The 23,556-nt window shown below is 58.6% G+C and overlaps 8 protein-coding genes across 8 annotated transcripts; 4 read left to right on the forward strand and 4 right to left on the reverse strand.

Moving 5' to 3' along the window:
- Nucleotides 1-137: 137 nt before the first annotated feature.
- BXZ73DRAFT_48504 (putative NOP1-fibrillarin) lies at nucleotides 138-1,297 on the reverse strand (the record flags this gene model as incomplete). The annotated part of the gene is made up of 4 exons (XM_048020069.1): nucleotides 138-442; nucleotides 498-582; nucleotides 699-1,132; nucleotides 1,183-1,297. Coding segments are annotated over 4 exons (939 nt in total), but the record flags the coding sequence as incomplete, so codon positions are not given.
- Nucleotides 1,298-1,904: 607 nt separating this feature from the next.
- Nucleotides 1,905-3,891, forward strand: BXZ73DRAFT_102399 (MFS general substrate transporter; the record flags this gene model as incomplete). Its single annotated transcript, XM_048015219.1, has 12 exons — nucleotides 1,905-2,111; nucleotides 2,170-2,217; nucleotides 2,268-2,323; nucleotides 2,375-2,396; nucleotides 2,450-2,617; nucleotides 2,666-2,820; nucleotides 2,890-2,953; nucleotides 3,014-3,139; nucleotides 3,189-3,324; nucleotides 3,388-3,499; nucleotides 3,561-3,748; nucleotides 3,812-3,891. The coding sequence occupies 12 exons, from the start codon at nucleotides 1,905-1,907 to the stop codon at nucleotides 3,889-3,891; spliced, it is 1,362 nt and encodes a 453-aa protein (XP_047876975.1).
- A 1,796-nt stretch (nucleotides 3,892-5,687) lies between these two features.
- Nucleotides 5,688-7,373, reverse strand: BXZ73DRAFT_78361 (Metallo-dependent hydrolase; the record flags this gene model as incomplete). Its single annotated transcript, XM_048022865.1, has 7 exons — nucleotides 5,688-6,182; nucleotides 6,254-6,412; nucleotides 6,433-6,618; nucleotides 6,738-6,934; nucleotides 6,976-7,010; nucleotides 7,076-7,114; nucleotides 7,174-7,373. The coding sequence occupies 7 exons, from the start codon at nucleotides 7,371-7,373 to the stop codon at nucleotides 5,688-5,690; spliced, it is 1,311 nt and encodes a 436-aa protein (XP_047876976.1).
- Nucleotides 7,374-9,282: 1,909 nt separating this feature from the next.
- BXZ73DRAFT_48323 (MFS amino acid permease) lies at nucleotides 9,283-11,584 on the forward strand (the record flags this gene model as incomplete). Its single annotated transcript, XM_048020032.1, has 10 exons — nucleotides 9,283-9,471; nucleotides 9,531-9,666; nucleotides 9,724-9,898; nucleotides 9,960-10,249; nucleotides 10,305-10,420; nucleotides 10,472-10,596; nucleotides 10,646-10,813; nucleotides 10,866-11,040; nucleotides 11,097-11,192; nucleotides 11,252-11,584. 10 exons carry the CDS (start codon nucleotides 9,283-9,285, stop codon nucleotides 11,582-11,584), a joined length of 1,803 nt encoding a protein of 600 aa, XP_047876977.1.
- A 542-nt stretch (nucleotides 11,585-12,126) lies between these two features.
- Nucleotides 12,127-14,307, forward strand: BXZ73DRAFT_78363 (major facilitator superfamily domain-containing protein; the record flags this gene model as incomplete). Its single annotated transcript, XM_048022866.1, has 15 exons — nucleotides 12,127-12,207; nucleotides 12,326-12,535; nucleotides 12,597-12,670; nucleotides 12,730-12,791; nucleotides 12,849-12,889; nucleotides 12,939-13,072; nucleotides 13,139-13,186; nucleotides 13,236-13,260; nucleotides 13,318-13,346; nucleotides 13,411-13,428; nucleotides 13,483-13,652; nucleotides 13,712-13,831; nucleotides 13,884-14,012; nucleotides 14,048-14,217; nucleotides 14,281-14,307. The coding sequence occupies 15 exons, from the start codon at nucleotides 12,127-12,129 to the stop codon at nucleotides 14,305-14,307; spliced, it is 1,338 nt and encodes a 445-aa protein (XP_047876978.1).
- Nucleotides 14,308-16,924: 2,617 nt separating this feature from the next.
- Nucleotides 16,925-18,997, reverse strand: BXZ73DRAFT_48338 (uncharacterized protein; the record flags this gene model as incomplete). Its single annotated transcript, XM_048020036.1, has 7 exons — nucleotides 16,925-17,146; nucleotides 17,218-17,619; nucleotides 17,685-17,796; nucleotides 17,849-18,043; nucleotides 18,102-18,604; nucleotides 18,675-18,815; nucleotides 18,860-18,997. 7 exons carry the CDS (start codon nucleotides 18,995-18,997, stop codon nucleotides 16,925-16,927), a joined length of 1,713 nt encoding a protein of 570 aa, XP_047876979.1.
- Nucleotides 18,998-19,309: 312 nt separating this feature from the next.
- Nucleotides 19,310-20,523, reverse strand: BXZ73DRAFT_48363 (uncharacterized protein; the record flags this gene model as incomplete). The annotated part of the gene is made up of 2 exons (XM_048020041.1): nucleotides 19,310-20,194; nucleotides 20,233-20,523. 2 exons carry the CDS (start codon nucleotides 20,521-20,523, stop codon nucleotides 19,310-19,312), a joined length of 1,176 nt encoding a protein of 391 aa, XP_047876980.1.
- Nucleotides 20,524-21,394: 871 nt separating this feature from the next.
- On the forward strand, nucleotides 21,395-23,129 carry BXZ73DRAFT_102404 (DEAD-domain-containing protein; the record flags this gene model as incomplete). The annotated part of the gene is made up of 8 exons (XM_048015221.1): nucleotides 21,395-21,458; nucleotides 21,515-21,587; nucleotides 21,644-21,709; nucleotides 21,769-21,822; nucleotides 21,882-22,632; nucleotides 22,698-22,956; nucleotides 23,015-23,057; nucleotides 23,117-23,129. The coding sequence occupies 8 exons, from the start codon at nucleotides 21,395-21,397 to the stop codon at nucleotides 23,127-23,129; spliced, it is 1,323 nt and encodes a 440-aa protein (XP_047876981.1).
- Between the last annotated feature and the right edge of the window lie 427 nt (nucleotides 23,130-23,556).

Below are 23,556 nucleotides of genomic sequence, written 5' to 3' on the forward strand. Positions count from 1 at the left end.
CAGAACAACTGGTACTAAGTAATACGGACACCCAAAGCCGAGTTTTCGCACGCGGCTTACTTCTTCTGCCCGTGTCTTAAGTAGACGGCTGCGGATGATGAGACACACTTAGTGATGCGCCAGGATGGGGGGAAGGACTACATACCTGTCACCATGGCATGATCACGCTCGTACGGCTCAAGGGTGACCTGCGCAATGGGCTTCAAGTTGTTCTGGCGCAAGAAGTCCACCTCCCGCGCGAACACAGCCTCTGGGGGCACAGTGGAATCAATACAGCTCGCCTTGATGGAAATGACAACATGGCCCTCGTTTTTGAGGAAGTACTCGGCGTTGAGCGTCACGATACGGGCCTGGTCGGGCTGTGCGACATCGGCAAAGATAACATCGACGGTGGAGAGGAGCATCCGGTATCTTTGGGGTGTCCGCGCATCCTCGACGATGGCTGCGGTACGGATGGATTAGGTTGTGACAAGGATTGGTAGTTGGCCGCGACTTACGGATAACGTTTGTTCGCTTTTTCGCCATGCCAATCAAGTCACGGCCTGACCGAAGTGAAAACTCCACCGCATACACCGTGCCTTCCTGCAATGACAGTGTGAGTCGCATGTCCATGCAAGGGAAAGCGCATCACGCCTCGACAATTTGTGAGAGCATGGGTCTAGGAAGAGGGGCAAAGAGGTTGGTAAGAGAAAACTCACCGGCCCAACAATGTCAGCGACGTGCGAAACACTGGTTCCGCTAGCGGCGCCGAGGTAGAGAACTTTCATCCCAGGCGCGATGTAGATGTCGTCCAGACCTCCGAGAACACCAGCGGCAAGCTTGGAGCGGAAGGGGTTCCACACGCGGTACTCGACCTTGGTACCGTCCACGCCGCCGTCGATGGATATCCGCTTCTCTCCGTAGACGGCCTCGCCCGGAACAAGGTTCTTGGTGACGAGCAAGCTCTCCTTGCCCTCCGCAATGAAGACGCCAGGGTGCTTGTGGGGCTTGAGAATCACGTTAGAGCCGCCCCTCGCGCCCCCGCGGCCTCCTCCACGACCTCCACGACCACCGCGAGGTGCGCCGCGTCCACCTCCGCGTCCCCCAGGGGCACCGCGCTTCATGACACCACCACGGCCTCCCCCGCTGAAGCCTAATAGCAAATTAGTACGGGCGGGTGAGGATGAGAAATTGAGAACGCACCACCGCGACCTCCACCACGGCCTGGAGGGCCACCGCGGCCCCTGGGAGCACCTCTACCCCCACCACGTCCCCCTCCTCGACCTCCGCCAAAGCCGCCGCGTCCGCCAGAATCACCTACATTGCACAAGTCGCAGGAGTTTGTTAGATACCCCGGTCAGTGTACTATTACGTGTGAGGATAAATATGTCGAAAAGACGTACCGAAGGCCATCTCGTCGTGTTGTACGGTCTGTGCGTGGATGATGAAAGCCGAGGCCTGGGCTGCGAGCACGATGCACCGGCAAGAGTTCTGCTATGGCTGCAAATTTCGGAGGCGCCCGAGAATCCTGGTGTGGCGTCAATATCCACGTGCACGCCGCACGGCCCCACCATTCCGGGGCGGGCCGGTAAAGGCGCTTCAGGCCTTCCCCCGCTAGTGACCCACTGGAATGCGCGCAGCGCAACCCTCGCAGTCTCAGTCTGCGAAGTACGCGTCGGGTGGCAGAAGGCCTATTCTATCTTGCTTTGTAATCCCTCCGCTCCGGGCGTACACCTTCCAACATGCCGTCCGTGCCAACCACCGAGCCATGACTCATGAAACCAGTATTACCGAGGATCACAGGACCTCATGGCCTTTATATACAACCGGTCAGAAATCTTGTTCCCCGTGCCCTATCCCCCTTCTTCTTTGCTCGTCTTCTCGTGGTTGACCTCGCGAAGGCTGCCCCCTACAAGCACCAGACCATGGAGCACCCGGAGAAGGAGAAGGATCGCACATCTGACGAAGTGACCATCGCCGCCGACGCGCCCCCGCACCAGGAGACGGAGCACCAGCGGCACCAGCGCGAGCTCGAGGCTGTTGTGAAAGAGTACGTCGAGCCCGATCACCCCAAGGTCGACTACGGAGAGAACCCAGATGGCGGTCTACGAGCTTGGCTCGTTGTCATTGGGGTGCGTCGCACGCGCTGTTTTGAGGGTCGTCTGTTGATGCTGACAGGAACGCCGATAGTGCGCCGCTGGGACGTGTGGGACGTTTGGGCTGGTGAACGCCTGGGGTGTGAGTGCCTTGTATTCTCGGACGCCCGTTCGAGCTGACTCATCATGCAGGTATTTCAAGCGTATTACCAACAGTCAATCCTCCCTGGAACGTCGACATCCACAATGTGAGTGTTTGAATGGGCTAGAGTGCCAACTTTGATTGATTTCTGTGCTAGCTCCTGGATAGGTTCCGTCCAAGTGAGCTATTGCGAACCTTGACAAGGCGCGCGTTCACTCATCTGATCGTCTAGTATGCGCTTGTCTTCCTGCCGGGACTCGTCGTCGGTCGTTTGTTCGACATGGGGTACCTCAAGTCAATGCTGGGCGCGGCGAGCGCGGTCCTGGTCGCCGCCACATTTTTGACTGCGCAATGTACTCAGTATTGGCAATTCCTCCTTTGCCAGGGAATCGCGCTAGGGGTGTGTCTTACGTTCAATCTCCACCAAGCATGTCTGACGCGCTTCTAGCTCGCGTGTGGTGTCATTTTTGGGACTATCGTCGCCATCCCTGCGCACTGGTTCAAACACAAACTCGGTGCCGCTCTCGGTGTCATGGCACTCGGCTCCAGCGTGGGCGGGACGCTCTTTCCCATCGCCGTCAAGAACCTAGTCCAGCAAGTAGGGTGAGGAGACTTTTGACAACTCCAAGTAAGCAGCCCTGGGTATTTAATATCGAGTGCTGGATTTTACAGCTTCCAGTGGACGATGCGCATCCTTGGCTTCCTCGAAATTCTCCTGCTCGGATTTCAGTTCGTTGTACGTCATTTACTGCACGCCTCCGTTGTCCTTATTAAGGCCTGATATCTTTACACGCAGACTGTAGAGCGCCGACTCCCGCCGAAGCCGCGCTCCGGTCCCTTCGTCGACCTCACCGCGTTTAAGGATATTCGATACTTGCTTTACAGCCTGTCGAGTCTGGTCTCGTTCTTCGGCCTGTACACGGTAAGCTCAATCACCTGCGTTCGCGTCCCAACACTAACCGTCCGAACAGGTTCTCACCTACCTGGACGTAGCCGCAGTTCAACAAGGCATCTCGGACAATCTCGCCTTCTATCTGTTGTCCATCGCGAATGCGTGCTCTGCCGTTGGTCGTGTGGTCGGCGGTCTTGTCGCAGATAGGTGGACAGGTACAGCGTCTTTACCGCGGCTTTCATCTTCCACGCACGACTTACGAGTCTCGTTCGTAAAAGGGCCGCTAAACATCATGATCCCCGCGACGTTTCTGGCCGGAATCATGACCTACGTCTGGCCGTTCGTCAACCACACCGTCGGCGGGAACATTGGGATCGCGATAGTCTACGGGTGTGTCGACCCCTCAGCTCCTAGCCAGGAATCAATCGCCTAATCTGACTTGGACCAACAGTGCCTCCTCCGGGGTGTACGTCTCCCTGCTCGCCGCGCCGATAGTGCGCATCAGCAAAGTCCAAGAAGTCGGCGTGCGCGCGGGCATGAGCTTCACGCTCGTCGCCGTCGGCGGCATCGCCGGGCCGCCCATATCTGGGGCGATTCAGACTGTGACGGGCGGGTTCAAGGATACCGGCATATACGCAGGTACGCGCTTTCTTCGCTGCCTCGCCGCCTCGCACAGAGCTGACACATCGTGGGCACACGCAGGGTCCGCGGTCATGGTTGCCGTGGCATTCATGTTTGCCGCGCGATACGCCATCTTGGGCGGGCTTTGGGGCAGGGTCTGAAGTTCTGAAGGCTATGCCCAATGCACATTACTATCTCGAACACCACTCCTACATTTCACGACATCATGCCAACCACTAGATTTTTGCTGCGGTTTCCGGAATAGAACGCGTTGGCAGCCACACGGATCCTATTGCGAAAACTCTAGCAACACACAATATTCTTCAAGGGCCGGGGCCTTCTATCACTCGCTGGGCGTTCGTGCAGCCAGATTAGATAGCATTAGATCACGCCCAACGACGGCTTTCTCCGGCTTTCTCCAGCGCTCCCTCCCAGTTACCTCGAACCAACGCCAGCTCGGGAGAGGGGAGACTAAAGTCGCTCTTCACCTGGTATTTTCACCGCCAATATCCAGCGTCTTGTCGTTGATACCCTGCGAGAGGACAAGATCACTCTCGCTTCCTGCCGCAGGAGTCTTGTCAACAACCCAGATGGCACTTGGACGATTCGCGATTCCATCTTGCTTTTGATTTTCGCTCACCCGCGACATGAGCAAAATGGGCGCGATATCACATGTTTAACACGTCGGATGTCCAGTCGAGGTTACTATACCCAGCCGACCCGTCGCGGAAGACCGGATATGGGAAGGTGGTTGACACTTCCGATAAGTAACCAGCCTGCGGTGTGTCGCACGCCGTGCGCCGAACAAACAAACAAACACGGTTCGCCTCCAGTCCCCAGTCTATAAAAGGTGCCCTCGCTGGGTCGTTCATCCTCATCCCCAACCGCCATCTTCTCTTCACTCCCCCTCCTCCTCGCTTCTTTCCCTCTCTTGACCTCGACCCCAGCACCTCCCTCGCCACTGACTACGCATCAGTCTCAACGCCGCCATCGTCAGCCTCAACGGTCCTCAACGCCTTCGACCAGTGCAAGACGTCGCCTCTCCCAACAACTTCACAACTGTCCGCCGCCGACACTGACCAGGCTTTTCTCTTCTCTCTCCGCCCTACCACGCATTGTGCTGACCTCTATGATGCAGTCGTTTTTTTGAAGGTGTCAGCCGTCCGCGTGGGCCGAAGACTCGCCTCGCGAACCCGCAAGCGCCCTCGGTCTCCAACGCACACCGAAGACGCCCCGTCGTGGGTCCCGCAACGTGCGGCGGCGGTCCGCCTGTCTCAAGCGGGGTGTCTGGTCCTTTGTTTTCTCAAGCCGTCCCCATGCGCGGAAGGCTCTCACGCTCCAGTGTCGGGCTGAGACATCAAGAGCGAGCTTGGGGCTCAGGCACTCGACGCAAGTCTGTCCCCCGAAGACGGCGTGAGTTGAAGCCGGAAACCCGGCGCCCATCAAGAGGAGTCTGGTCCCTTTTTTTCTCAAGCCGTCCCCATGCGCGGAAGGCTCTCGTCGCTCCAGTGTCGAGCCGAGATATCAAGAGCGAGCTTGGGGCTCAGGTACGCGACGCAAGTCTGACTCCCGAAGGCGGCGAAGATGCATGCGAAGGTCAGTCTGAAGGTAGTCGTTTCCTTTCCCGAGGGGGGGCGGGCGCACCGGTTCATGGGGGGCCCGTCCTGGCGCAGACCTTTTCGTGGTCCTCGGGATAAGTACCGCTGGGGGCGTCCAGGACGCTCGCCAGTGGGAAACCAACATGCGCCGAATCTCTTCTCTTTGTTTCGTCTAGTACGTATGCCGTACATGTGTACCCTCTTACTACTACGAAGTTCCGAATGTTATGCACCGCACACGCTCGCAAATAAGAGCCCACCACCTTTCATGGAACTGACTCTGGCAAGGTGAGCCGTGTTCCTTTTATCAAGTCGTCCCAGATGTATGGCACGCATATCATAATCAAGGCTCTTTACTACTACCACACGGGCGACCCGAAGGTGTCCCACCACTTCTTCCACTCTCCTTCAAGCTTGTTGGCCGACCACCGCTCGCGGATCGCGTCAGCGTGCTTCCTCAGCTCCATGGCCACCGGACCCCAGCTCCGAACCAGCTTCCCGTTCTTCTTCACCATCTCCCCATCCACGAACACCGTCTCGACGTCCTCGCTCCCGGCGTGGAAGACCACTCCCGTGACCGGGTCTGCCGCCCCTCCAAGGTTGGGCGTGTTGGTGTCGAACACGAGCAGGTCCGCCCGCTTCCCCACCTCGACCGTTCCGATCAGGTCCCCCATGTTCAAGCACTCCGCCCCTCCGAGAGTCGCGAGCCGGAAGACGTCCGCGGAGTTCCACTCGTTCTTGTACGGGAGCGCGAGCTTGTTCTGGCGGATGTTCTCGTGCGTGGCCCCGCGCGACCACTGGAGCTGCGTGCGCATCTGCGTGAACATGTCTCCGCCGTTGATCGACACCGCGTCCTGCGCCATCCCAAGCCCAAGCCCGTCAGCCCGTCTCCCGGCACATCCACCACACCCAGCGCGCGACTCACCGCACCCAACCCGCACTTGACCCCGCGCGCGAGTGCCTCCAACGCGAGCGGGTTCCCGTGCCCCATCCCGAGCTCATCCACAGGCGTCGCGCCGATCCCCGCCCCGCTCTCCTTCAGCACCTTCCACGCCGCGCCTCGGGGTCCGCGCGCCCCTGCAGGCTGTTGCAGTGCGAGAACACCACGTCGGTCCCGATGAGCCCCGCGTCACGCCAGGCCGTGACGTGCTCGTCGACGAGCGCGTGCGCGGTCACGATCCGCGCCCCGGCCGCCCGCGCCGCGCGCACGAACTCGACGTGCGGCGCCACATCCGCGCCGCGCAGGACGTCGTACGCGAGCCCGAGCGTCACGCGCCCGTCCGCGCGCAGCTCGCGCCCGAGCGAGGTGACGCGTCGAGCTGCCACGCGCGCGCCGCGGCGTCGTCCGCGAACGCCATCGAAGGGTACAGGCGCGTGGGCGCGGACTGCCGCGCGGGGGCCCAGACGACGCGCGCGCCGGACTCGAGCGTGGCGGCGAGCGCGGCGTCGAGGTGCGCGCGCGTGTTCGCGGCGTGGAAGTGGTCGAGGAGGGTGGTGACGCCGTTGTGGAGGGCGTCGAGGCAGCCGGCGAGGGTGCCGATGCGGACCTCGTCCGGGGTGAGGTCGCCCTGGACGGTCCTGTAGAGTGCGACGGTCAGGTGTCGTGCTCGAACGTGGATGGAGGGCTGCGCGGAGGGACGGACGTACCAGGACTCTTGATGAAGTATTCGGTCAGCAGCCAGCTGCGGCGGGAAAGTTATGTCAGGGTGGAATGGCAGCGCGGCCGCGGCGGCGTTCCGGTGCTCACTCGCAGTGGTTGCCGCGCATGACGGCCATGAAGACATGGCTTTAGAGGGCGTACGGAGTCAGCATGCCAGCAAGATTCGAGGAACACCTGTCGCGTACCGGTGCGTGTCCACGAAACCTGGAGTGATCCACTTGTCTGTACAGTCAATGACCTCCACGCCAGCCTCGGGTGCCATGTTCTCCTCGATCTTGGTGATCGTCGTGCCTGCGACGAGAACGTCCGACTTGAAGACGCGGACGCCTGGTTTTCCCTTCTCGCAGGTGGCGATCGTTCCGCCCTTGAGCAAGTACTTGGTCATGGTGATGCGATGTGGGAAGAAACGGCGCTGCACGCACGGTTTATATTCCGCCCACATCGCCGTGATGTTTGTGGATCTTCTCATCTGGGCGGAATATCCAAAGGCCGATCCACGGAAGCTGAGCAATCCGCTTTCCATGTCCAGCGTGCGTCAAATATCCTCCTGGGGGGTTGGCGTTGTCACACATGACGACCTGCGGATCGGTAGAGAATTCGTAAGCCAGAAGCCAAAGTTACACCAGTGCTCGTAGTTCAATCCGAGCGATAGAAGAGCCATACTGAATGAGGCGCCGCATTGATAGGCTCTACTGAGTCAGTGGGCGGTTGGCAATTATTCGGTCGCGGCCCCTGTCCGAGGGAGTTGAAGTTATAGGGCTAGCGAGAAGTACCGCGGCTCCACCCCTCTTTGCCTTTACGGGCTCCAGTACAAATGCTAAGAGAAATGACGTAGCAGTGAGAAGGAAATGAGTCACAGAGATCGATGCGACTCACGTCTGCACGGACCACACTATTCCGCAGCAGACCGCTCTGTGAAGTTAGCGGCGGAGTACCCCCTGCAAGGATCCGTCAACGTTCTTGCGTACGAGACGAAGTACTCTGGATCGAAAGAGTGGTGGGTGTGCGAGTAGGCAGGAAGCGCGAGTGCGCCAAGCGAGGACGGTGCGAGCCCGGTGACGCGAAGAGCGCAGCGGGGTCCGGGGAAGGAGTATGTTCTGTCTGGGTATGTGTCAACGAGGGCAAAGAGGATGAAAAGGTGTAAAGTAACAGCCTCAGTATATGTTGGACAGTAGCCGCACCGGGACCATGGAGACTCGCGCGCACGAGGTAGAACAACGGCAAACGCCGGACGCTCTTACTTATGGGCCAAACAGGAAGTGTGGGGGCAGCTTAGGGAGGAACAGTAGGCAGATACTTTAGTACCGTGTAGGTGGAAGTGGATTCCCGCGGGTGCAGGTCTGTGCAGGTCTGTTGCAGGAACAACGGAGAGCGGGGACGGTCACGCACCTGAGCGTCGGAGTGTTCGGCGCCCGGCGACCTGGACGCGCAATCCCGGGGCCCGGGCTGACGCGAGGGTGAGCGCTTGAGCGCGCCTACGAACTGCCAGTGCCCGTTGCCGCCGCGCGACGGCAGCAGGGAAGTGGCCAAGTCCCACATCTCCCTCGGGCGTCGCGCTTCCGTTGGGCGGCCACGGCTCGTAGAGCCATCCGACGATGCGACTGGGAATGTTTGCAGTCACTTTGAATATCAGACCATGCACGATCAAATTCCTTCAAATGCACCCTGACCTCTTGCCTGACCGTGCAACTTGGGTCGAAGTTCTTCTCCTCACTGCTGCGAGGTACTTGGTGCTGCAGCTTGGTCGCATGCGCCATCGTTCACCACGCGTTCTGCGGACGAGTATAGATCATGCCGACGGAAAACCGACGAGTTTCTAGACATCTAGGATCGAGGCCGACGCTCGCAACACGAGTCTGTGGAAGCGCGATAGTCAGACGAGGTGAGTCAGCAAATCCGCGCGACGCGGCCAGAGTACGCTCGGATCGGCCGGCGCTTGCGTGTCTCGGAGTATCCCCGGGCGTCTGCGCCTTGATACGCTCTGCGACTCACCGCCTCCTCCAGCGTGCTCTGTCACCAACCGCATCCATGCCGCCCGCACTCGAACGTGTAAGTGCCCGACGCTGCATGGCGCCGTCGGACCTGGTGGCGGGTCACCGTTCGCCGTGTGAGTGCGCATCCCACCTCCTCTTTCGCCGGCACGGCTGCGCCTCGGTTTGTCATGCTGAGTCCGGCTGCTTTTCAGGGCGTCCCACCGATCCCTCATAAGCAGACGCAGATCCGTTCACGACTCCGTCCCCCTTCGCTTGCTCCCTCTCACCCCTTCCATTCCTTGCGGCTCTCACCCCGCGACAATGGCTGCTGACAAGATTGCGACATCCGGAACCTCCACTCCTGCGGCTCCCGCCAGCATTTCAGAGAAGGAGAAACATGCCCCCGGCGCATCCTGGAAAGCAAATGAAGAACACGTTCTGCCCAAAAACAGGATGGGCATCGTCTTCGCCGGCCTTATGTGCTGTATTTTCCTCGCCGCCCTCGATTCGGTGCGCCGCTCTACTGCCATTCAAATTAGCGCCAGTCTCACTCGCATCCGTATATCTAGACAATCGTTGCCACCGCCCTTCCAACCATCGTAAAGGACCTCGGTGGTGGAAGCGAGTACAGTTGGGTCGGCACCGCCTACCTGCTCGCAACCGCTGCGCTTTGTCCCTTGTACGGAAAGCTTTCGGACATCGTAGGTTCGTAGATTTACCGTTCGACACGTTCGTGATCCAATATTCACGTAACTTCTTTAGGTCGCAAGCCCGTCTTGTTCACTTGCATCGGCATTTTCCTCCTCGGGTCTGCTCTATGCGGCGCTGCTCAAAACATGACTTGGCTCGTCATCTGTCGCGCTGTTCAAGGCATCGGAGGCGGTGGTATCATCCAGATCATCCAGGTCACCATCTCAGACATCACCACCCTTCAAGAGTACGTCCCTGTTCTTGCAGTATTCGCGCCGCATGTTGACCAATTTGAATGTGCCTTGTAGTCGTGGACGGTATGCGGGCTTGTTGGGCGCGGCTTGGGGTCTTGCGAGCGTCATCGGCCCTTTGCTCGGCGGTGCTCTGACGGATCATGCGTCGTGGAGGTGGTGCTTCTTCATCAACCTGCCCACGGGCGCCGTCGGTGGCCTCATCTTGTTCTTCTTCCTTAACCTCAACCCACACCAAGGAAAGAGCTGGAGGGAGCACGCTGCCGAGTTCGATTTCATCGGTCTCCTACTTCTCATCAGTGGAGTCGTCCTCGTCCTTCTGGGCTTCAGCTTCAGCCAGACGGCTTGTGCGTGTTTTTTGCTCATCGAAAGCGCATATAGTTGAAATTGACGTCATTGCAGGGAACACACCGGAGACGATTGCATGCTTGGTCATCGGAGTAGTACTTTTGGTCCTCGCTGGCATCAACGAGACCTATACCACGCGCTCTCCGATTCTTCCGCCTCGCCTGTTCAAGGTATGCCAATCGTGTTTTGGTATGGTGAATCTGCCGCTAACAGCACTTCAGACTCGCACTACTGCTATTCTGCTCATCACAGTCTTCCTTCACGCCGTCACGTTCTTCGTTGCTGCGTATTACCTCCCGGTGTACTTCCAGGTCATGGGTTCCTCAGCTACAATGGCGGGTGTATGGTACGTATGGCGCACACTCACTTTGGCGTGCGTACTGAACTATTTCCAGGACGCTGCCGTTCTCGCTGGCCGCCTCGTTCTCTTCGATCATCACGGGTCAAATCATTTCGCGCACCGGTTACTGGGTTCCCATCGAGTGGATTTCAATGGCCATCGCCACCCTCGGTTTCGGTCTCATGACCATGCTCGATGATAACTCGAACGCGTACGTGCACTGGTCATGACTGTCTCTTATCCGGCTGTATTGACATGCGTTCAGCGCCGAGAAGTTGTTGTATCCTTTGTGGCGTCTTTGGCATCGGAGGCGCGCTTCAAACGCCTCTCATCGGTCTTCTGGCCGCAATGCCCATCAAGGACACCGCTACCACCACTGGTTCCGTCATTCTGACTCGCAGTCTGGGTGGTACTGTCGGCACTACAATCGGACTCGTCATCATCTCTTCGGTACGTGTTGAGTCTGTCCGTTGGCTGGACCGTTCTCACGTGTCCATATTATCCAGGATTTCCGTCGTCGTGTGGCTGAGGTCCCTGGGCTCAACATTGACACTTCCGCGAGCGCCATCACTCAGCTTGTGACTGTCATTCCGAAGATCCAGGTACGGGCTATTCACTGCTCTCCCCGTGTCCAAGGCGCTGACCATTCTCGTTCCCACAGGATGCGGCGCAGCGCACACTGCTCACGCATCTCTACACGGAGTCCATGGCCACGATTTGGATTGCGGCAGCGCCGATTCTCGGCGCCTGCACGCTCATGGTGCTCTTCCTCCGCAACTACTCGCTGCAGCGCAAGGTCATCCGCGCTGAAGACAAGGCGGCTGAGATGGAGGCAGAGGCGGCCGCGAAAGGCGCTGGCGCTCTGTCCGTGGGTGACGTCGAGGCGCAGACACAGACGTTGCCCACGGTGTCCACGTCGAGTGACCTCGACGAGGAGCGGACGGTGCACGAGATCCCGGCCACAACAGTGATCGTGGACGCCGAGAAGAAGTGAACATGTTCCTCGTCTCGTTGGCTTGGCACGACACCACACGACTGCTTACGCCCCCTGCTTTTTATTCCCGTCCCCCGTTCAGATCCTTGGGCTCAAGGCCGTTCGCGGCGGCTTACGTGGATTTTGGCATACCCCGCAGCATCAAACACACACCATACTTTTGCATTGAACGTCGCATCTGCTTTACATTTATCTACTCATATTCTCACGCATCTGCTCTGCACATCACTACCCACGTATGCGATATCCCCGGATTAGAGTCCGTAATACTGTCGATAGGCAGTGTCTTATTGATCGACTGTCGGCTTGACTCAACTACTGCATGTACGCTATCGTTTCGTAGATTTTCTATATGAGCCTTGGAGGGTGTTGGTGTATGTTGAAGATACTTCGTGAGGCGTCAAGGCTTCGAACGTGCGAATCACCACCACGCGGCGTCTATCCTCCCACCCGCTCGACGACTGGTATGAAGTTTGCTTTGACCCCGGTTACCATGGCTTTGCCATTGTCAGGCTCAGCCATTCGCTCCGCTCCGCATCTACATGGCTCTGGTTGACAAACGAGGCGCTCCGGGGTGGCGGACGTTCGCGTCGCGACTAGTACTTAGTCCGCGCTCAGGACGAGTCAGTGCTGGGGCCACGCATCACTGTTCATTCGTTTAAGCGTGCTCAGCGACGGCGTCGTCCGCTAACTAGTCTTGTCACCTTCCTCCTTTCACTCCGCCACTGACGTCCCGGATAGTGTTCAAAGGATGAAGAACGACAGCCCGCCACTCCTGCCGTCGTGCCGTCGCGCTCGACGGACGCTGTCCCTTCCGACTCTGAGAAGGAGGCTACCTTAGAGGCGTCGAGCGACTGGATGCAGGACGAAAGGCATTACCTCCCAAAAAACCACATAGGAATCGTATTCACGGGTCTCATGTGCTGCATGTTCTTGGCCGCGCTTGATCAGGTGTGTCAATGTGCTCTTGGATCACATTTTTCTGACGATTTCTGTTCCCTGGCATCTGAAGACGATTGTAGCGACTGCGCTCCCCACCATCGTCAAGGACCTCGGTGGCGGGAGCGAGTACAGCTGGGTGGGGAGGTGCGGGGGCCGTCTCCAACCTCAGATTGCGAGACACTGATTCGTGCTCATCACCGCAGTGCCTATCTTCTGGCGTCGTCTGCTCTGTCCCCGCTGTATGGGAAACTCTCAGACATCACCGGTGAGCCGGAGGTCGCAGCACATGCACCTACTAGCCTTCTCACTGACCCCTCACCAGGCCGAAAGCCCGTCATGTACTACTCTCTCGCGATCTTTCTAGTGCGTCCGGTCCTTTCGGTGTTCGTCCCATAGCCTCACGGGCCTTCAGACCGGCTCCGCGTTTTGTGGGGCGGCGCAAAGCATGACCTGGCTCGTCGTCTCCCGGGCAGTCCAAGGCATAGGCGGCGGCGGAATAATCCAGTCCGTACAGATGGTCATCGCCGACATAGTCTCCCTCGAAGAGTGCGTCTCCTTGTGTCTCTGGTTCTCCGCCCAGTATCATTGACTAAGTCGGTCCATCGCTCCCAGTCGTGGCAAGTACGGGGGAGCAGTTGGGGCCACCTTCGGGGTTGCGAGGTGCGTCCCGTACGCCTTCCTTGAGTTAGTGCTGATTCGGACGTTGCAGCGTCATTGGCCCACTCATGGGTGGAGTAAGCCGTCACCGCTCTCCGTCCCTCTAGTCGGTACGTCACTGATTGTTTGTACAGGCATTCACGGACCATCTATCATGGCGCTGGTGAGTGTTTACCCGAACTACTGCGACTCGCTGAGTTTGACTAACACGAGTCACGATAACTCAGGTGCTTCTTCATCAACTTGTATGTCCCTTTGTCCCAAACTGGTCTGTGACTGATTTGAAACGTCTTGCGGAGACCCATGGGTGGGATAGGGGGAGTTTTGTTATTCTTCTTCCTAAACCTGAATCCCCATCACGGAAGGAGCTGGCGAGAACACGCGCACGAATTCGACGTCGTTGGTCTGGTTCTCCTCATCTCAGGAATCGTTATGATTCTCCTTGGCTTCAACTTCAGCGAAACAAGCTGTAATACCCCGTTCATCGCGCATATACGAGCCCGTAGCACTCACGCGCCCGTCTCGCAGGGAGCAGCCCTCAGACGATAGCCCTGCTTGTGGTCGGGTTTGCTGCTTTGGTTGCTGCTTTGGTCAACGAGATGTACACCAAACAGTCGCCTATCCTTCCACCACGACTATTTAAGGCACGTGCGCATTTGCCTCATTGTGAATGGCGGTCATTTTGACAGCTTTACTATAGACTTGCACGACCGCCCTAATCTTGATCTCCGTATTCATACACGCCGTGACATTCTTTTGCGCAACCTACTATCTGCCCGTGTACTTCCAAGTCATGGGTGCCTCGGCGACGATGGCCGGCGTGTGGTTCGTATGAGTCTCTGACTCCTTGAAATGCGCTTACAGTGACATACGGCCACAGGATCATCCCTTTCTCCCTCGGCGGCTCTCTCATTTCAATAGCTGGAGGTCAGATCATCGCTCGCACCGAACGATGGAGGGAAGTTATGTGGGGAGCGTGGGTCATCATGGTCTTAGGCTACGGCCTCATGATGATGCTCGACGACACTTCCAATGTGTGCGTATTTTGTCTTATGTCCGGGTCTCCTGGCACATCCCCGCTGATAATCTTTCCGCAGAGCGAGAAGCTCTGTACCCGTTCGTAGTCTCCCTGGGCATAGGTTTGCTGTTCCAGGCATGTGTCTATCCTCACTCATCCATAAACGTCACCTCACCGAATTCGCGAAGTCCCCTTTGATCGGATTACAAGCCGCAATGCCGCTCAAAGACATGGCGACCACCACTGGCGCTTTCAACATCACCCGGAACCTCGGCGGCACAATCGGCATAGCGATGGGACTCGTCATCATCTCCAACGTACGTCTGCCCGCCCCACTTCACCACACACCCCAGATGCGATTCTCACCGCTCACAGGAATTCACCCGCCGAGTCGCGCCTCTCAGGGTGACCATCGACATCTCCCCGTCCACGTTGACGCAGATCGTCAGCAAATACCCCACCTCTCCGTGCGTCGCCCCGCTCCGCCGACTGGCGCTGAGCAGACGGCTGACTTGTCGTTCAGGACGCGGCGGAGCGCGTCGCTCTCACGCACGCCTACGCGCTCTCAATACGCACATCTGGGTGGTCAGCGCGCCCGTGTGCGCCGCAGGCTTAGTTACTGGTGCGGCGGGCGTGGCCCAAATAGCTTGAGCAACACCGTCGTGAGGTGCTGACGACGCACCCGCAGTCCTGTTCCTCCGTCACTACACGCTCAAGCGCACGTCGTCCGAGCCGGGACGCAGCCGGAGAGCGAGAAGGATCCGGGATGGTCGCCGAGGCGCAGACGCAGTCGCTTGAGGTGGTGTCACCGGATCTGAGGAGCGACGATGCGGTGTAGAAGTGGAGGCATCACACGTCTGTACTACAAATGGCTCCCTTTCACTGCAGGGTAACAGCAGAGAGTCAGGACGACAATAGCGCCAACAAGGGCGACCTTACGGTGGTTCAGCCGGACTTACTTCCCAATGCCGTCTCTGACGCCTTGGCGCCATATTCCAGGCTCGGGGAGATCATCACCTATCAGTGTCTACAGATGACGCGAAGTTCTTTCATTGACTGAGCACACCGCCGCCCCACCTCAACTTAACCCCAGGATGTGTTCTGAACGAGCACAAGCAGTACAAGCAGTTGTACTACACCATATATACGGGTAAAGGCTTCCTATGCCCCTATACTTACTCTTCAATGTTCTGTGCATCTTAGCACGCCGCACGGAACGTCGCAGGCCTGGCAGACAACACTGCGACCCCTCCCACGACGTGTGTGGAACGCGCACCGGCCTCGACCGCACGGCGCTTCCAGTTCAACCCCTCGTGCGCCAAATATCCCTGCGACCTCCCGACAGCAGCCGTGCGCAGCCGCTAGTACTTACGTTCGACAGATGGAGAACCCCCTCCCCCCGATCGTTGTATGAGCGTTTGAGGGAACGGCGTTCGAGATCGCAGTATTAGATCTGCGGTTTTCCCGAACGGGCTTCCCGAGAACTTCCGCTGCCGCCTGTGCGCGGTGCCCCGACGCTGGAGAACGCCAAGAAACACTCCTACACAGTACCAGCTGCGATGGAGTTAGTACTTAACACAGCATCCGCTCCGTACCTGTCCCAATGGAGTTCAGCCCGGTCGTGAAGTAATATACCAGCGGCTGACGCGACCCCCCGCGGTGGAGGATCAAATTCTATCAGCGTAGACCCTCGATGCCATCGTCGGGCACCTCGACAGGCGCGCCAGAACGCCCACAGCCCCGGCGGCTCCAAGCGAGCAACGTTGCGTAGGTAGATGGCTGAGCGCCCTAGAGACGCCCCGCCTTCGAGCCCCCGGAACCCGGATGGCGATGTCGCGCAGTGTGTGGTCTGCGAGTCTGTACTGTACTTCCGTTGCGCCGATCCATAGCTCCCCGGGCAGCAACGATCTCGCACTGGGTTCGGCAGACGGGAGTCGGGGAGGGCCTTCGTCCGTGTGTTGTGCTGTCGTTTCCGACGCAGAGGTGCTTCGGCATCCGCCCACCGCCGGTCTCAAGACGGCCTCGTCCATCTCCCGCCGCCGCCGGGATTCTTCAGATCCGCAAGTGCCTGTCGCGAAACCACGAATCGAGGTCGCACTCTAGCCCTCCGCTCCTGGCCGCGGCGCACCGCAAAAATGAGCCTTGCTCATATGTCCTAAAGCAGTTGCCCCGTGGTTACAGTCATCTCGGCAGGACTCATGGCGGCAGGACGCCCCGCCCGCCGCGAGGCACCTGGCCTGCTTATCGATCTCACCGAAGCGTGGATATCTCGTGCTCCATCGGTGCGCAAGCCTCGTCGACACTGGACAGGTTGGCGTTGTGCCGCGTCTCCTGAACAGAGGCAGTGGGGCTAGTGTCGCCAGATGCGGTTACCGCAGCAGCAGGAGCCGAGCCGCTTGGTCACTTGTCTGGGAGGTTGTCGTTCAGAAGAGGAGCTAGACCTGCACCATCGTGATGTGAGACTCACAGGACAACCTCATACGGTATGGTGATGTGATGTGACCCCGCCACTAGAATGAAAGACGTCGGATGTTGGCATGTCTTGATATCCTGTTTCGGGCGAGCCAGCAGTCTCATACCACACAGGACGTCGCAATATCCGAGCCCTTCGGGGATGAATGTACTAGTTCACAAGGAGGCTACAATAAGAACGCAAACAGCAACACAGCGCGAGACACTGGACGGGACGACAGCGCGAAGAAGGGACGGACGGAAATGGGAGGTCAGAATTTGAAGTCCTTCTCCTTCCGTCGTTCGCGATCCCGCTCCGCCTTCTGCCGCTTGTTCGCCATCTCCTTTACAATCATATCCGAGAAGTCTTCCTTCGAGCCCGGGACACCTGCGGAGCCGCGCGAGTGCCGGTCGTACGTGCGGCGGAGGTCCTCCGTCGACATACCCTCCAGCTCTGCCGCGTCGATCGAGACGTCCACGCCGTTCGCCTTGCGCTGTGGGTGCGACGCAGTGAGTGAGCACGAGTCATGTGAGGCGCCAACGCAGACCAGAGAAGGGTACGAACCTTGGTCCCGCGCTCGTCCCCGAGGACGGGGATCGCGCTGTTACCCGCGACGGCGCTGACGTCGTATCCGCGCTCGCTGCCCATGAGACCACGGACGGCGGTCTGGCGCTCTGGAACGACCTGGTACAGTGACCGAGGGCCACTGTCCGCCTCCGACGTCGCCCGAGTGGCGTTCTTGCGCAGCTCGAGGAAGTCGGGCGTCTCGAGCCCGCCTGCGACCGTAGAGACCACACTGGCCATGCCCGAGGGGGTCTCGAGCCCAGATGGCGTTTGCGTGCCGTCGGCGGGTGCGGGCGCTTGCTCCTCCTCGTCTTCTGATTCTTCCTCGCTCTCCTCCTCCTCCTCTTCCTCCTCCTCGGGCTCGAGCTCGCCCCACGTATTGCGGTCCACGGGCTCGCCCATCTATAACAAACAGAGAAATAGCGATCAGAGCGGGCAATCACATTGTCGGCGAGGCACGGACTCACATCTGCGTCGGTGTTCTTGGGCAATACACCAAACACATCGCCGTACAGGGGTCGGTTGTACTCATCAAGGGGCGGCTTGCCCCAGCCTCCGGGGTGGAAACCCCATTGTGCACTGTGCCAGAGTGTCACATCAGCAGTCGCGATGACGCAGGGTAACAACTCACCCTTCCGGTATGGGAGAGTTGAGACCAGGTATCCGCAGTGTGGGGTAACTTGGCGGTGGACCGAAGCGTTGCATACTGATCAACCACGGTGGTGGCGCAAGTGGTGGAATAGACAGCGCCTCGACTAGTTCAGGTGATAGATCACCAGGGCGCTTGTGCTTGAGCTGGGTCTCGAACTCCTTCCCTTCGTAGTACCTGCGCAGGATGAGGGCTGTGAGCCTGAATCTAGACACGCCACTAACGCAGGACGCACATCTCGCCAAAGCTCGTCACGTTGGGCTTCGTCATGAATTTGAAGAACGCATCATGGAGCTTTTGGTAGTCGATGTCGACCTTGCCCATCTTGGGCTGCACGCGCTCACGCGTCTTCGCCTTCAGGGTCATGTTGGCTTCCTTCTCCTTGATCGCGTCGCGCATGGTTGCAATACCCGTGTCGGCGATGTACGACGGCAGCTGGAACGGGGGCTTCTCAATACCACGCTTTCCCTGCAGATAGTCGCGCTTTGCGCTCCAATGCGCAGGGATGGGGACGGTGTTGCGGTAGCTTTTGAGGTGGAGGAGCATCCTGGGGTCCGACGCGGTCACGTCCGTCCATTCGACCACTTCCGGCTTCTTGACAAGCTGCTTGAGCTCCGCGACGGTGAGCCGGTTCATCTTGCGCGCCTTCTTCTTGGACAGAGGTTTCTTTTCCTCCGTGTCCGAGTCGCCCTCCGAGGCCATGTCGTCGTCCGAGTAAATGACCTCTCCCTTCACGTTCTCGACTTCGCGGACCTGTGCACACAGAGCTCAATGCACAAAACACCATCTAAGAGCAGACTGGACGCACTGTGGATGCCTCGGGAGGCAGCTGGAAGCGGGCAAAGACGTCGGAGAATGCTTCGAGAGCCGGGTCTTTGACATCCAACTGCTCAGATACGTACTCGACATTCTGTGGTCCATCCTCCTCCATATTGACCTCCGCGGACACCTCCTAGCATGGTTGTCAGACGCCACCAGTCTGTGCGTGAGGACTGTGCCACACACCTTGACCGGTATCTCCTCCGCCTTCTTCGCCTTGGCCTTCATCCGCCGAAGCTGGTTCTTGGACTTGACCTTGCCATTCGCCTTGACGCCGTTTGGCGCAACTGCAGTCGCAACCTGGGTGGCCATGTTGTCGGACGCGCGGGGGAGGAAGAGGAAGGGCTGGACGACGGCGGAGACGGCGCGCGGAGGAGCAGCCACTGCGTTGGACTGCACGCACTGCTGACATAAGCGCCTGCCTAAAGGTCAGGCGCGGGCCCAACGGAGACGCCCCCTGCCAGGAGTGTGTATGGCGGCAATGGGGCATTGCTTGCTAACTTGCGGCACAAGCACGGAGAACGTTGAATACTGGTAGCCATTCACATCGATACGTACAGAGTTCACTACTAGGGGGGGTCGACATCGTCCGGGAACATATCAATGTAAAAAAACACATACAAGCTACCACCCAGCGTGAAGATCGGCAGCCTCCGGGAACATTCTACGGAATAGTTGCCTGTCGTGCTCCAACTCCATATACGCACCAGAACCCACTCCCGCCGGCCAGATATTCAGGTGATTGTTCATCATCGCTGGATACACGGCGTCGTGCGCCTTCCCCGCCCAATCGAAGTCGATCAGCCAGGTGCCAGCGAGCTGCCCATCCGTCCCGGGGACGTCCAGCACGTTCTGCTCACGAACATCCCCAAACACGATCCCCGCCCCATGCAGTCGTTGCAACGCGTCCTTCACGGCCTCTGCCGTACCGGCCGGCTTCCCGTACAGAAGCGTGTGTGCACCCTCCGCATACCCCATCACGACGTGGCATCCCCCTACGACGGGGACGACGCCATGAAGGGGCGGGGCGCGCTCAACGTCGGCGAGCAACCCGTGCGCCGTCCCGTTGTATTGCGCGACGAATTTCGTCAAAACCTTCTTGCCGTCCAGCGTGGCCAGGAAGATAGGGCTCTCGCGACTGCGCTTGTCGACCGTCGCCCCGAGGATATCGCCATCCTGATCCAGTCGACTCACGAATTTCAGATCGTTCAGCAGGGAGACGGCTTCATCAGAAAGGCCAGTAGGAGTCGGGAGGAAGGGTGCCATGGGATCCACAGGATGCAGCAGCGCCGTCTGATAGTGCCGTTTCAACTCCTGAGAGCACTTCCGCAGCGCATGCACGACCTCCACGAAGCGGTCGATGTGGTCATCGGCACAGAATGGGACCTCTAGGTCGATGGTCAAGACGTGTTCACAGTACATTCTGTCCGTGAATATACCGGTGTCGATGTCGAGGCGAGTGGCGGACAGCGTGAGGGTGAGTCCGGGGAAGTTGGTGCGACGCCTATGCTTCAACAACTGCTCATATGGGTGTCAACGAGTATCACGTGAGCGGAAGTGGGGTGTAGACTTGCCGGGACTACCAGGTCTCGAAATGTAGCTTGAGCTTGCATTCGAGGATCACCAGTCCCTCCTCGCTGGTTCTGCAACTGGAGGATGGTGTAGTTGATCTCTTGACCGCCGGGAGAGCTATACCATCGGAAGTCGGCACGGGACGACGCTCCCACTCCACGAGTGTCGATTTTGCAGTCGCCGGAGAGGATGTCGTGCGTGAGCGAGTATTCGAGGGCGGCGAGGCGGAGGGTCACGTTGTCATAAAAGGCACAGCTTAATTCCATGAACCGACGGCATCGATGGACGAGTGCCTGTCTTTCTACATGCGTGATGGAGCTGACTTGCAGCTCTTTGGACAACGTTGCCAAAGAGGGGACGAAAAATGTGTTTGGGGGCCCGCGGTTGGTAAAGGGGCGGCCAGTGACGAAGGCTTCGTCGTCGTCAACTTGGGTTGCCTTCATGACATTGGAGTCGCTGCTTCCTATAGCTGACGGGGTCGACCGCGGCCGTATCAACTCGTTTGCCTTGTCGACCTCTGTAGGCCCAGGTCACACATATCATCACTGTCTGTAGCCGGAAGACGTACGTTGCATTAATTTGAGGTCGGACAGCGACTCAGGGACTGTGATGTATTAGCAAGGACCATACTCAAGCAAGAAAGCCAGCATACTAGGATAGAACCCGAGAACGATATCAATCCGACCACTCTTCTTTGGGATAGGGAACTGATCCACGAAGGAGCGGCATTTGTATGCCGGTGGGTTCGTATGAAGGAACTCCAGCGTGCGTGTGCCAAGTGAATCTTCAGGATCAGAGGGAAGGTCTGACGGCTTATATGCGCATCAGTATCAAGGTGGATCCGTGCAACGTTAAGGTACACCTACAACATAGAATTTGAGGGCCTTGAGCTGGTCCGAAGACCACTTCGAGTTGAAGAGACGGGCCACTTAATAGAACATCGCGTCGGCAGGCACTTCCAGCACATCGCAGAAATCGTTGTCAAAGCTGTAGACCAAGAGGAGGATGTCGGCGGTGGTCATGGTGGTGGTGCACATATAGGGACGCCAAAATTGTCAACGTCTAATACTAATAGCAATACTTACGCCAGTGCCGGTCCCCTGACTTGGACATCGCCGGCTCCGGGCGGGGTTCGAAATGGCCGGCACGGGCCGGAGAGAGCAGCGACAAGGCGGACACAGCAAATTTTGCAGCAATCAAGGTCTCTGACCACGACCACCCCCGCCGATTTATCGATCCTTACCCCGACCCACACAGAGTCGACGCGGCCGTCGTCTCCTCCAAACGAACACACACTCCAGCTTCTTCTACTTCCATCATGGCTACGTGAGTCCGCTTCTCCGCACCAAGCCAGGGCACCTTCGCTTACAAAACGCATCATTACAGCGAAGGCTCCCTCCAGGACCTCCAGGAGAATGAGATTGAGTCCAACTGGGATCAGATCGTCGACAAGTGAGTGCTCGCACCCCTTAGGCGCGACTCCGGTGTCCTGAACTAGGGGCGATGTCCAGCTTCGATAACATGGACCTCAAGCCCGAGCTCCTCCGAGGTATCTATGCCTACGGGTAAGCACCGTCCCAGCGCCCGCCCACAGCCCCGTCTTGATCTCCGAGCGCACCCCCAGCTTCGAGCGTCCGTCTGCGATCCAGCAGCGCGCCATCGTCCCCGTCGTGAAAGGCCACGACGTCATCGCCCAGGCCCAGTCCGGCACCGGCAAGACCGCGACGTTCTCCATCTCTATCCTCCAAAAGATCGACCCGAACGTGAAGGGCACCCAGGCCCTCATCCTCGCGCCAACACGCGAGCTCGCGCAGCAAATCCAAAAGGTCGTCATCGCGCTCGGCGACTACATGAACATCGAGTGCCACGCCTGCGTCGGCGGCACCAACGTCCGCGAGGACATGGCCAAACTCCAGGAGGGCGTCCAGGTCGTCGTCGGCACCCCGGGCCGTGTGTTCGATATGATCAACCGTCGCGCGCTCCGCACGGACACCATCAAGATCTTCTGTCTCGACGAGGCCGATGAGATGTTGTCTCGCGGTTTCAAGGACCAGATCTACGAGGTCTTCCAGCTCCTGCCTCAGGACACCCAGGTCGTCCTGCTGTCGGCCACCATGCCCGCGGACGTGCTCGAGGTCACGAAGAAGTTCATGCGCGAGCCCGTGCGGATCCTCGTCAAGCGCGACGAGCTCACGCTTGAGGGTATCAAGCAGTTCTACATTGCCGTCGAAAAGGAGGACTGGAAGCTCGACACGCTCTGCGACCTTTACGAGACCGTGACGATCACTCAGGCTGTCATCTTCTGCAACACGAGGAGGAAGGTGGACTGGTTGACGGAGAAGATGCACTCGCGAGAGTTCACCGTGTCCGCCATGGTGAGTGGATGACGTTATCCCGCTCGCTTATTACAGCCGTCAATTAACGGTCTCGGTCTGGACAGCACGGTGACATGGAGCAGAAGCAGCGCGAGGTCCTGATGAAGGAGTTCCGTTCTGGCTCGTCTCGCGTGCTGATCACGACGGATCTGCTCGCGCGTGGAATTGACGTGCAGCAGGTGTCGCTCGTCATCAACTACGACCTGCCCACGAACCGCGAGAACTACATCCACCGTATCGGCCGTGGTGGTCGTTTCGGACGGAAGGGCGTGGCCATCAACTTTGTGACCACGGAGGACGTGCGCATGCTGCGCGACATCGAACGTGAGTGAACACTCTCCCTTGTGGTGCATGAAGCACAGCGTTGACGGCGTGAGGACAGAGTTCTACAACACCCAGATTGATGAGATGCCTCTGAACGTCGCGTAAGTGGCCGATTCTCATGTGCGGATGGCCGGTAACTGACGGCGTCGATCACCTCCAGCGACCTGATTTAGATGATTATTATTCGCCTCGCCATCTGCCTTCTGTAACATTGCACACCAGCCCATCACCAACCTCTGATTTTCCCGGATCACAAAAGCGCCGTCACACCATCGTCCACCAGCATCTCGCCATCGCACTCGCCCGCATTGCCGTACCCTCGCCGCCCGTAGCTCGCATCGCACTCGCACTCGCCACACTCACCTCACCCCGATAGCCCCCGCCGCGACCACGAGACTGTAGAAGTGAATGTGTTTGTGTTTTGTTGTATATGCACCGCCCGAAGGCTGTCGTACCCGCTGTCTGCTACGTGTTTGCGCCTATGTATGTCTGTGAAGGAGTACGATACACCGCTGATGAAGATGATGGTTTCCTCGCATGACGGCCGAATGGCGGGGGGAGTCTGATGGACGAACGGGTGCGGGCGCCGGGAGGGGGCCC

The sequence above is a fragment of the Epithele typhae genome (genome assembly GCF_022376455.1).
Source record: "Epithele typhae strain CBS 203.58 chromosome Unknown BXZ73scaffold_31, whole genome shotgun sequence".
Classification (NCBI taxonomy): Eukaryota; Fungi; Basidiomycota; class Agaricomycetes; order Polyporales; family Epitheliaceae; genus Epithele; species Epithele typhae.